At 44.5% G+C, this 11,811-nt stretch overlaps 1 protein-coding gene across 1 annotated transcript; it reads left to right on the forward strand.

The window, feature by feature from the left end:
• Positions 1–1,936: 1,936 nt before the first annotated feature.
• Positions 1,937–8,598, forward strand: LOC137561993 (E3 ubiquitin/ISG15 ligase TRIM25-like). The gene is made up of 2 exons (XM_068273336.1): positions 1,937–2,017; positions 7,042–8,598. The coding sequence occupies exons 1-2, from the start codon at positions 1,937–1,939 to the stop codon at positions 8,596–8,598; spliced, it is 1,638 nt and encodes a 545-aa protein (XP_068129437.1).
• Positions 8,599–11,811: the final 3,213 nt, after the last annotated feature.

The raw sequence follows: 11,811 nt of genomic DNA on the forward strand, positions 1-11,811 counted from the left end.
GTCGGACATGCGGAAGTTCTTTAGTCCAACTCCTCGCCATAATCCTTTCGGATCCACCCTGCAACAACGCCTGGAGCGGCAGGTAGCCGACTACCTGGCCTTGAGTGTGGATGTAGACTCTGCGAAAAGCGACGATGAACCCTTGGACTACTGGTTGCGCAGGCTTGACCTGTGGCCAGAGCTGTCCCAATTTGCCATACAACTTCTCTCTTGCCCTGCCACAAGCGTCCTGTCAGAAAGGACCTTCAGTGCAGCTGGAGGCATAGTTACTGAAAAGAGAAGTCGCCTAAGTCACGACAGTGTTCAGTACCTGACCTTTATCAAGATGAATGAGGAATGGATCCCGGAGGGCTACTGCACGACCGAAGACTAAGTCAGTCCCAACACACACAGCATCTCTGCCTGCAGGCCGCTTGACTGCCTTCTCCGCCACCACCAACAGGGTCCAGGACTCTAGGCGGATCCCTGAATTTTTAAGGCTGCTGCTAGCAGCGGCCGCTACACTAATTTTTCTGGTGCGTGTACATGCCTGCCTAATTTTTCTGGCTGCACTGCGGGCGGCTGCAACAACAAAACAAAAGGCATGTACATGTGCCCATCCCCCTTCATGATCATTACCTTGCCACGGTGAAGGGGCTTGCACATCACAATGAAGCAATGACCGCCGGCTATTTGAGTGTCTCGGGTGGGGGTGGCACACAAAAGATAATAAGGTCATTGCTTCATTGTGGTCAGACCAAATTTGATCAGCTGGACAGTCACTACTGTTCTATCATTGAGCTACCACAGCCTGGCGACCATATGGGCTTGAAAAACACCACGGCCTACACTCTGGCCACGGTGCACACCAGTCCAGTACGGCCGTCACTACGCAAACAGCTGTTTGCGCTGCGTTACACAGTGAGTTTGGTGTGTCAGTGTGTAGCAGAACTCTAATTACACTCCCTGATTGATGTATACCCATGCAAGACGTTTTAAAGCACTTTAGGCCTGCAATTTAGCATTCAATGTGATTTCTGCCCTTAAAATGCTGCTTTGCGTCAAATCCAGATTTTTCCCCGGGACTTTGGGCATGTATCCCACTCCGCCATGCCCCCCTCCAGGTGTTAGACCCCTTGAAACATCTTTTCCATCACTTTTATGGCCAGCATAATTTTTTCTATTTTTGAAAGTTTGCATCCCCATTGAAGTTTATTGCGGTTCGCGAACTTTTCCGCGAACCGAACCTTCTGCGGAAGTTCGTGAACCGAAAATCGGAGGTTCGCGACATCTCTAGTCCTGAGTGTTCCTTACCAACTCCTGTGGTAAGGTCCTGTAAAACCATTAGAGTTACGGTGGTACCAGACACAAACTTACGCTCTGCTCTCGTTCTTGCTATACTGGTATTATTGGTGATTCTGCGGATCACACATAATCGAGTATAGCGACTGTATTCTTGGTGATTCCGCAGATCACCAATAATCAGTCATCTGAGTAGTGGCATTAACCGTTACAGGACATATGTCTTTTTTCAACCCCAATAACTATGTAACTTCTGAGGAGGCGCGAGTACCTCCTGGGGGAGGCGCGAGTACCTCCTGGGGGAGGCGCGAGTATCTCCTAGGGGAGGTGCGAGTATCTCCTGGAGGAGGCGCGAGTACCTCTGAGGAGACGCGAGTACCTCCTTATAGGTGAGTATATAACTTTTTTTTGTTAGCAGGATACAGTTGTCCTTTAACCTCCTTGGCATAACCCAGAGTCAGACTTGGGGTGGAAAAAATAAACTAGGAGCAGTAATCCCGAGCCTGACTTGGGATAGCTGGCAGGAGGTATGCAGACACAGTGCAGCGTGGAAATGTTTCTAACTTGCCTCTCCTGGGAGCAAAATGCTGGCAGCCATTCTTCTTCTAGTCCTCTGAGGCTCTCAATCCCATGCCTGAGATCATCATTTGTCTTGATGTCAGACGTCGATCTCATTATAGAGGTACAGCGCCACCTGGAGGACGTAGGGAGAATTGCAGCGCTGGATACCAGGAAGGTGAGTAAGGGCTCGTTCACACTGGAGGCGCTTTTGCCTTTTTTTAAGCGTGTCCCCCGCAGAAAAACCGAAGCGCTCTCACAAGAGGCTTTAGTTCTTCTGCCCGGAAAAATTTTGCATCCCCCTTGTACTTCCGCTTAGCAATAAGTACAAGGAGGGAAAACAAAAATGAAGGTGGTCATCTTGTGGCCAAGTAGTAAAACTACATCTACATATCTTTTACATTACAATTTTTACACATATAACAACATTAAAAATTAACTTAGTATTAAATAATTGCTCAATGCGGTGGGTTGGTGTCTGATTCAGACCGGTACATATACATCAAAAACCAATCATACCCTTGCCAGGGTATGTATGTTATTAGAAAATGCAAAATAATATATCACATGCACCATGTCAACGAATAATTATAAAATGGTACGGAAAAAGGATTGACTCTTGGGTGCATGTGAAAAAATAGAAAAAATCTTTAATATAGCCAACTATTATAAATACAAATACGTACACATATTACAATTAGTAGGCAAAAACATTGATAATCCCATGCATTAACCTATTGGGTCGCTACTGTCACAGGAGCCCTAGTGGCTGACCGCACTTAGCCTTCTAAACGGTGCCAGCGCACAGATCGTGCGAACTCTGGTCGCAGTCAATGCGCAGGAACCGTTAAGAATTAGCCGCAGACAACTCAGAAGGGAGCCTGTGAGACACGGGTAATTACAACGTCACCTACTGGTTCAGAGTAAACTGCCACCACCGCGGTTACCATGGGACCGTGGAGCCCACTAACTGACTGACTAGTCCTGCGAATAAAACGGTTAAACACACGGTATTCTGTCTAGCCAGCAACAAACAAACAGTAGCGTATCTTCAGAGACCCGGGATCAGTTCTGCGTGTGCTGATAAGCAGGGTAGCGGATAGTGAATGACTTGGAGAAAGTCGTTTATTCACGCAATATAAATAATTAATATATACAGACAATTATTAAAATCACAATTATTAAGACAGTAATAGCCAGTATAAAAAATAAAAGAAGGGAGAAAAATACTTAGTTCCTGGAAAGATGTCCTTTTTGTGGGAAAACAGAGTTCTGGGTTTCAATTTGAGTTCAGAGTTCAGACCAGGTGGATGCCAGCATATCCTCAAGCTGGCATCTGATGAGTGCAAGATGTTTCAGTCTGGAGGACACTGAGTTTGGGTCCTCAGCCATTCTTATGCCCCTGCTTCAGTAGGAGGGAGTGAGGGCGGGGAGCCATACACCCCCTTAGAAGATGAGATGAGCCCTCCCCTTATCCTGGGGGCTAGAAATCGCTATATCCCACTGACTATAAAGAGAAAAACAATGGTCTGCAGCCCCCTAAGTCCAGTGTAACAATTGCCTCCTGGCCCATCAATCATAAATTACTGTATAAAGTGCTCCCATAGATGATCCAGGCCCTGTGTCGCCGCCTGTTTTAGCCAAAGCGTCTCACTTCAAAATAGCATTTTTATTTTGAAGTGAGACGCTTTGGCTAAAACAGGCGGCGACACAGGGCCTGGATCATCTATGGGAGCACTTTATACAGTAATTTATGATTGATGGGCCAGGAGGCAATTGTTACACTGGACTTAGGGGGCTGTAGCCCCTTGTTTTTCTCTTTATAGTCAGTGGGATATAGCGACCCAATAGGGTAAAGAGAGTCTGAAGCGAGAATAAATCTCGCTTCAGACCTCATAGTTAGCAGGGGCATGCGTGCCCCTGCTAAACCGCCGCTATCCCGCGGCTTAACGGGGGTCCCTTCACCCCCAAATCCCCTCTGTACTGCCGGGAGCGCTTCCTGGTTGGGGCAGGGCTAACCGCCGCAGCCCTGCCCCACGCGCGTCTGTCAGCGCATATCTCCGCCTCTCTCAGTCTTCCTTCACTGAGAGGGGCGGGGGAGAGGCGGCGATGCGCCGCTGATAGACGCGACTGGAGGCAGAGCTGCAGCCGTAAGCCCTGCCTCCAGGAGCGACCAAGTCTGCGACCAAGTGTCGCAGTGGGGGGTTTGGGGGTCAAGGGACCCACGTTTAGCGACGCTATTGCTGCGGTTTAGCAGGGGCACACGTGCCCCTGCTAACTATGAGCTCTGAAGCTAGATTTATTCTCGCTTCAGAGTCTCTTTAATGCATGGGACTACCAATGTTTTTGTCTACTAATTTTAATATGTGTACGTATTTGTATTAATAATAGTTGGCTATATTAAAGATTTTTTTCTATTTTTTCACATGCACCCAAGAGTCAATCCTTTTTCTGTACCATTTTATTATTAAAAATTAACTGTTTATGTCCCAAACCAAAATATTACCCAAATAAAATTTTTGTAATGGGAAAAAAAAAAAAAAAAGACAAATAGTTACCTAAGGGTCTGAATTTTTTAAATATGCATTTGAAAGGGGTATACTATGAACATTTTTTTTTAAATCATAACCTTGTAAATAGTGATGGATGCAAAACGGAAACAATGCACCTTTATTTCCAAATAAAATATTGGCGCCATACATTGTGATAGGGACAACATTTAAATGGTATAATAACCGAGATAAACGGGCAAATAAAATACATAGGTTTTAATTATGGTAGCGTGAATTATTTTAAAGCTATAATGGCCGAAAACTGAGAAATAATTAATTTTTTCCATTTTTTTTTCTTATCCTGTTAAAATGCATTTATAAATAAATAATTCTTAGCAAAATGTACCACCCAAAGAAAGCCTAATTTGTGGCGGAAAAAAACAAAATATAAATCAATAAATTGTGATAAGTAGTGATAAAGTTATTAGCGAATGAATGGGAGGTGAACATTGCTCTGATGCATAAGGTGAAATATCCCTGCGGGCTGAAATGGTTAATTTACTTAACAGCTATCAAATGAGACTGTACATAAGTATCTTAGAAGATAATGGTAAAAGCCAAACACAGTGAAACCAGCGCAGGAAGATTTGGGCGCAGCTGGCGCCACCACCGGCTGTAATCGGAATTACAGCTATAGCAGTGCACAGTGAGTAACTTCGGCGCTGTCAGAAGACGGAGCTGAAGTTACTTTTAAAACACAATAATTCGGCTTCCAGCAATTGCTGGAGGCCAAATTATTTCATTCCCCATCATCCATGGCGGCCTTGAGGGGGAATAGTATTTAACGTCACCGGGAACTTGAGCAGGATAAGCGATACCGGCTGTATCCTGCACCCAAGTCTCCCGCGCCGATACTTCTCGTACGCGTAAATGCGGGTGTCTGGTGTGGGTGTCAGATTCATCAGAAAGCAGGGTGCAGGTAGCGGGCTGCATGTACAGGTCGGGTGCAAGTCTGAAAAATTAGACCTGCCCAGGCCTCTACTTTAAAGAAAACATGAGGTGAAAATAAACTGATGGGATAAACAATTATATTCATCCTCCTTCTAAAAATGACCTTTTTTGATACCCCACAATTTTATTTTATATTTATATCTACTTTTTAAGTTCTGTTTCACTTTCTCTGTTCAATGACACATTCATTGACGTACCGGTATGCCAGAGCTAGAATCTATGAACCATTGACTCTTCTTATCTATTTCCTGCTCTCAAAAGCAGGGTTGTGGAGTTGGTACAAATATCACCAGACTCCGACTCCTCGGTTTATGAAACCTCCGACTCCAGGTACCCAAAATTGCTCAGACTCCTCAGTCTACAATACAATAATACAATACAATAACATTGATAGAAGCGCTTTTCTCCCATAGGACTCAAAGCGTGTCCATAGGACTCAAAGCACAAAGTCTAATACTTACCAGGGCTCTGGAGCTGGTACAAAAATCATTTGACTCGTATGAAACCACTGATTCCGACACCAGGTACCCAAAATTGCTCCGACTCCTTAGTCTCATACTTATTGGGGGAAGGAGGTGCCCAAAAATAGGTAATGCAATAAAACAAAAAATAATGAGGGGGAGGGAGATGTCTTTATCACTCCGGATGTAAGAACCCAAACCGCATGTAAATGTAAAAAGATTAAATTATTTCTAAGAGTATTTCTGGTGTCTATGCTTGTGACCATATTTTAAAGGCACTTGTATTGACCTCAATAAGTGGGCTGAGACCCCTGAAACGTATTGTCCTTTTAATCGTGCTGAATAAATCATCTAATCTTTTTACATTTACCCTGTGGTTTGGGTTCTTACATCTGGAGTGGTAAAGACACCTATCTTTGGGCGCCTCCACCCCCCCCCCCCCCAGTACTATACATTACATCTCCTTTGGTGGTGTTCACCTTCCGGGTGTGGTGTTATCTACAACCAAGAAGGCACAACCAGAAGTGTGACCTTCCAATTCCAGTAGGACCTGGAGTACCGAGCTGGGGCGGGTTTTTTCCCAATTGGAATATACGGTGGTTGCAGGGTATAAATACTCCAATCTAACATCTAATACCCATATGACTGCACCATTTGGCTCCTGGTCTCTCCTCGTCATACAGGTTACTAGGGCTGCACGATATATCGTTTTAAAATTGATACCGTGATTTGCGGCAAGGAAAAAAAAAGCCAGATACTTACCTAAGGAGGGGCTCCTATAGAGCCTTCCTTCTCCTCTCCCGGTCCCCGTTCCAGCGCTGGCTCATAGGTAGCAGTATTCAACCAATTTGGTCAAATTCTGCTGTGTCCACCACCGAAGGGAGGCTTTGGAAGTCTTCGGGAGCCTAAGTGCTCCTGAAGAGGAGCCGCTCCATACTGTGCATGTGTGAGCGCCCTCTCTCGCCCACTCGCAGGTGCGCAGTATGGAGCCACTTGTCTTCAGGAGGACTCAGCTCCTGAAGACTTCTGAAGTTCCCCACAGTGGGGGATTTAAACCCGGGAGCCAGCGCAGCATCGGGAGAGGAGAGGGAAGGTGCTATAGGACTCAGAGCATTCCCTCTCCTTAGGTAAGTATCTGGCTTTTTTTTTTTTTTAAATAGAATCCCAATGACTTTAACATGCATTAATTCATTGAGAAGATAAACTTAATATATTCCTTTTCATTTGCTTCTCTGCAGGAAACAATGTCATCTGTGGACCTGAGAAGAGAGTTGGAATGTACAATCTGTCTGTCCATGTATTCAGATCCTGTCATGCTGAGATGTGGACACAACTTCTGCCGGGTCTGCATTGATCGTGTGTTGGAGACGCAGAGGTGGTCTGGAGCATACTCCTGTCCTGAATGCAGCGCTTCGTACATGACCCGTCCTGATTTGCTGAGGAACATCAAGCTCCGTAACATAGTGGAGAATTTTCCACCTACTACAGATCTGAATGAGTCTACGGTTACCTGTACTTATTGCATCCATGCTCCTGTACCGGCTGTTAAGTCCTGTCTGATGTGTGAAGCATCTCTGTGTGATAATCATCTGAAGCTCCACAGCCAGTCACCAGAACACATCCTATGTGGCCCCATCACTTCCCTGGAGAACAGGAAATGCCCCATCCACAAGAAGGTTCCAGAATATTTCTGCACTGAAGATGGCACCTGTGTCTGTGTGTGCTGCCTTGTTGGAGAACACATACAGCATAAGACAGAGCCACTGGACGAGGCCTGCGAGAAGAAGAAGAACAAAATGAAAGATGTTCTGCAAGAAGCAATAAAACAGAAAGAGGAGACCGAAGAAAGAGTCCAGATGCTCCAGGAACGCAAGACTAAAGCGCAGGAAAGAGTAACAGGTGAAACCGAGAAGATAACTGCCATGTTCAGAGACCTCAGGACACAGCTGGAGGCCTTGGAGATGAAGGTCCAGAGTCAGATCTCCAGGCAAGGACAGCAAGTGTCCCTCGCATGTGATGATGCGATCCCTCAACTGGAACTGAAGATAGAGGAGCTACAGAGGAAGATAAGTGCTATTGAGGAACTTTGTAATAAGACGGATCCAGTGACTGTCCTACAGGAATCGGACACATGTGGCTTATGCACCACCAATGACACAGGGAATTATAGTAAGCAGCTAAATGATGATGGGGATGAGGACGTGGCTGGCATCTCACAAACGTTATACAGAGGGTTATCTGATATTATAACACAATTCATTGGAGGGATGTCTTTACTGAAAAGTGCAGACATATTGCTGGATGACAGAACGGCGTCTAATCTTTTACAGATTTCAGATGACAAAAAAACAGCATTCTTTTCACCTAGACACATGGTACTGAGCACAGCAAAGATATTTTATGATCAAACTCAGGTCATAAGCAGCCAAAGCTTCTGGTCGGGGCGTCACGTCTGGGAAGTGAGTTTCTTGGAGACTCCATTGTGGAGAGTTGGGATATGTTACCCAAGTATAGCCAGGAGAGGACCTCCATCGCAGATTGGACAGAACAGTAAGTCCTGGTGTTTGCAGGGATGTGGAACGCAGTACTCAGTAGTGCACGACAGTATATGTATTGCGATACCCGGATTTATCTCCAGCAGCGGAGTCAAGATCTATCTGGATTACGAAGCTGGGCAGATCTCCTTTTATGAGATGTGCATCCCAGTCCGACATCTCTACACCTTCACTGCCGACTTTAATAGGCCCCTCCATGCTGCATTCTATTTCAACAAAGGTTGTGTGAAGATTGACTAATGAGAAAGATTAACCAGATGTGAGAAAGGCAACTAGTAAATTAAGACTAGTGACATCACAAGGAAAAGGGAATTTAATTGGCTCAGTGTTCAGCTGATAAGTTGTCCTAGTGCTTGGACATGTATGATTCATCTGAGTAGTTTTTGTCTGATCTTAAAAAAAAAAAAAAAGGCCCGGATCTTGAAGATATTCATGGTTTGAGTTTATAAGGTAGGACCTATTTTAAATGGTATCTTTTCTCTTGCTTTAAAGTGAACCTGAAGCCAATTTAAAATAGTCGGCTCGATCAAATCTCCCGCTGCAGGAGGCTTCGGAGGTCTTTGGGTGCCCAAGTTCTCCCAAAGACGGGTGGCTCTGTACTGCTCATGCACGAGCAAGAGCGCTCACACATGCACACTGTGGAGCCGCCCATCTGCGGGAGCACTCAAGGTCTCTGAGACTTCTTGAGCCTCCTGTGGCAGGAGAGAGCAGTCTCTGACCCATCAGTCCAAGACTCTTACCAGGGGAGCCAGCTCTGGAACAAGGGGACCAGGAGAGGAACGGGAAGGCTCTATAGGTCCCAGAGCCTTTCCTTATGTATCTATTTTTTGTATTTTAAATTAGCTTCAGGTTTACTGTAAAAACGTTTCTTCTGAGTTGAAGTTGCTGTAGAGGGCTGTTTGTGAGTTGCACCACTTCTGCTAATAAGCAGAATCCTTCAGTTTGGTACTAAAAGGAAACCTAAAGGGAAGTAGATGTGGGCAGTAGTTTCTTAGCTGGAGCTTCTCCCAGCCCTCTGCAGTCCTCCTGGTCCCTCTCGGTCTTCTCCCTTCAGCCACTGTGCCCCTCTCAAAACTGGGGCCATGCACCTTTTGATAACGTTCTCATGGTCTGGAGCGTTCTGCGCTTGTGCAGTGCAATAAAGTTACTACTGTACATGCTCTGAGCCCTGCCAGGAGCGCCATCGAGGAGGTGCGAGGCTGCAGTGGCCCAAAACTGGCCAGCTTTCGGAGAAGCACAGGGCACTGCCCACTTTTATTTCACTTTACAGAAAAAGTTGCTGCTTTCCACACACCCTTTATATGGCCCAACATTTTTATAAGGGGGTGATGAGAAGGAATACCCAGAGTTCCTGAAAAAAAACAAACATACGATATAATGAATTATATGTGTAGTACGGATAATTAATAGAACATTAATAGAAAAAGAGTCTCTTATTTTTATTTTCAGTCATATAGTTTTTTTTTTTGTTTTGTTTTTTTTTTATTTTTTTTTTTTTATAACATTGCATTTTTGTTTGTTTGTATTTTTTATAACTGCACCATTCTGTCATATTGGCAGTTTACTAACCACACTGTATTTTAAACTATAAAACAGAGTAGAAATAATGATCATTTGAACTTCCCTGCAGTAAAACCTTATCTTAAGCTATCTCTCACTGTTTCTTGGTTGATTAAGTGCTCCAAAAAACAGGCCTGTATTTGACCCAGTTAATCGAAGATCTCGGAGAAGCTCTTTTGCATAGATAATTGAAGGTTTTTAACCCTTTTTTGTACTGGAAATCAATAAGAGACTCTTTTCTTTTCTACTAATGTTCTATTTCTTAGCTGTACTACACATACAATTCTCATAAGTTTATTTTCGCTTCAGTTGTCCTTTAAGTCCATAGGAAATAACCAGAGAAGGCCGGAACTCCCAGTGTAATGTTGCAGATAGAAGCCGAGGTTTCAGGACACACATGTCCCTTCATCAGGGCACAACAGGTCTATCCAACATTATAATCTAGGGAAAAGTCCATGCAGCTGAGCATACACTCACTGGCAAGTGATGTGTACTCACAGCCTGCTGCTTCATACTGCATCAGTACAATGTGTATTGTCAGGCTGCTGCTTCATACTGATTCAGTATGATGTGTACTGTCAGGCTGCTACGTCATACTGCATCAGTACAATGTATACTGTCAGGCTGCTGCTTCATACTGCATCAGTACGATGTGTACTCTCAGCCTGCTGCTTCATACTGCATTGGTACGATGTGTACTCTCGGGCTGCAGCTTCATACTGCATCAGTTCTATGTGTACTCTCAGCCTGCTGCTTCATACTGCATCAGTACGATGTGTACTCTCAGCCTGCTGCTTCATACTGCATCAGTACGATGTGTACTCTCATCCTGCTGCTTCATACTGCATCAGTACGATGTGTACTTTCAGGCTGCTGCTTCATACTGCATCAGTATGATGTGTACTCTCAGCCTGCTGCTTCATACTGCATCAGTATGATGTGTACTCTCAGCCTGCTGCTTCATATTGCATAAGTACGATGTGTACTTTCAGGCTGCTGCTTCATACTGCATTGGTATGATGTGTACTCTCAGCCTGCTCCTTCATACTGCTTACATACATACATACATACATACATACATACATACATACATACATACATACATACATACATACATATGCAGCAGCAGGCTGAGAGTACACATCGCTTGCTAGTGAGTGTATGCCCGGCTGCATGGACTTTTTCCTGGGTGACATTGAACACTACGCTGGGACTGCTGGACTTTTCTGGTTATTTTTTTATTTCACTTTAGGTACCATTTTAACCTAATTCTTTGTCAGATGCCTGGTACACATATGCAATTTTGATTGGCCAATCACTGACCGATAGTACCACATAGTCTGAGAGCTTACCTACACAATCTGTTCATAGTATTCAAAATCTGTTTGCCCTCATTCTAAATAGAGTTGGGAAAATTGGCCAATTACATTGGATGCATGTACCGGTCTGAAGCCCAGTACACCCTTTCAATTTTGATTGGCCAACCACTGACCTCATGTAGTATGAGGGTCAACAGATATTGAATACTATGGACAGATTGTGGAGGTAAGCCCTCAGACTACTCGGAGGTGGTAAAATTGGTCAGTGATTGGCCAATCATAATTAAAAGTGTGCACCAGGCTATAATAGTTTTCAGATTCAGTCATAAATAGTCTTAATTTGTCCCCGCCCCTTCCTCTTTCACAAAGCTGCTCCCATTGGCTGTCGCCAGAATGGTGCCCGCTAATCCTGTCACCAATAACACATGACCAGAGATGGTGGAAACTGGGCAATGGAAGCAACTTAAAGCTTTTTTCTAACGAAATTTGCCATCAGCAAAGCAAACATGCAGCAATGCGATCGCAATTTTCTCCATTTTAAATGAGCGCATTTTTTTTTAGTGTGTTCTTTGGT

This window comes from Hyperolius riggenbachi, chromosome 3, assembly GCF_040937935.1.
Source record: "Hyperolius riggenbachi isolate aHypRig1 chromosome 3, aHypRig1.pri, whole genome shotgun sequence".
In the NCBI taxonomy this organism is placed as follows: Eukaryota; Metazoa; Chordata; class Amphibia; order Anura; family Hyperoliidae; genus Hyperolius; species Hyperolius riggenbachi.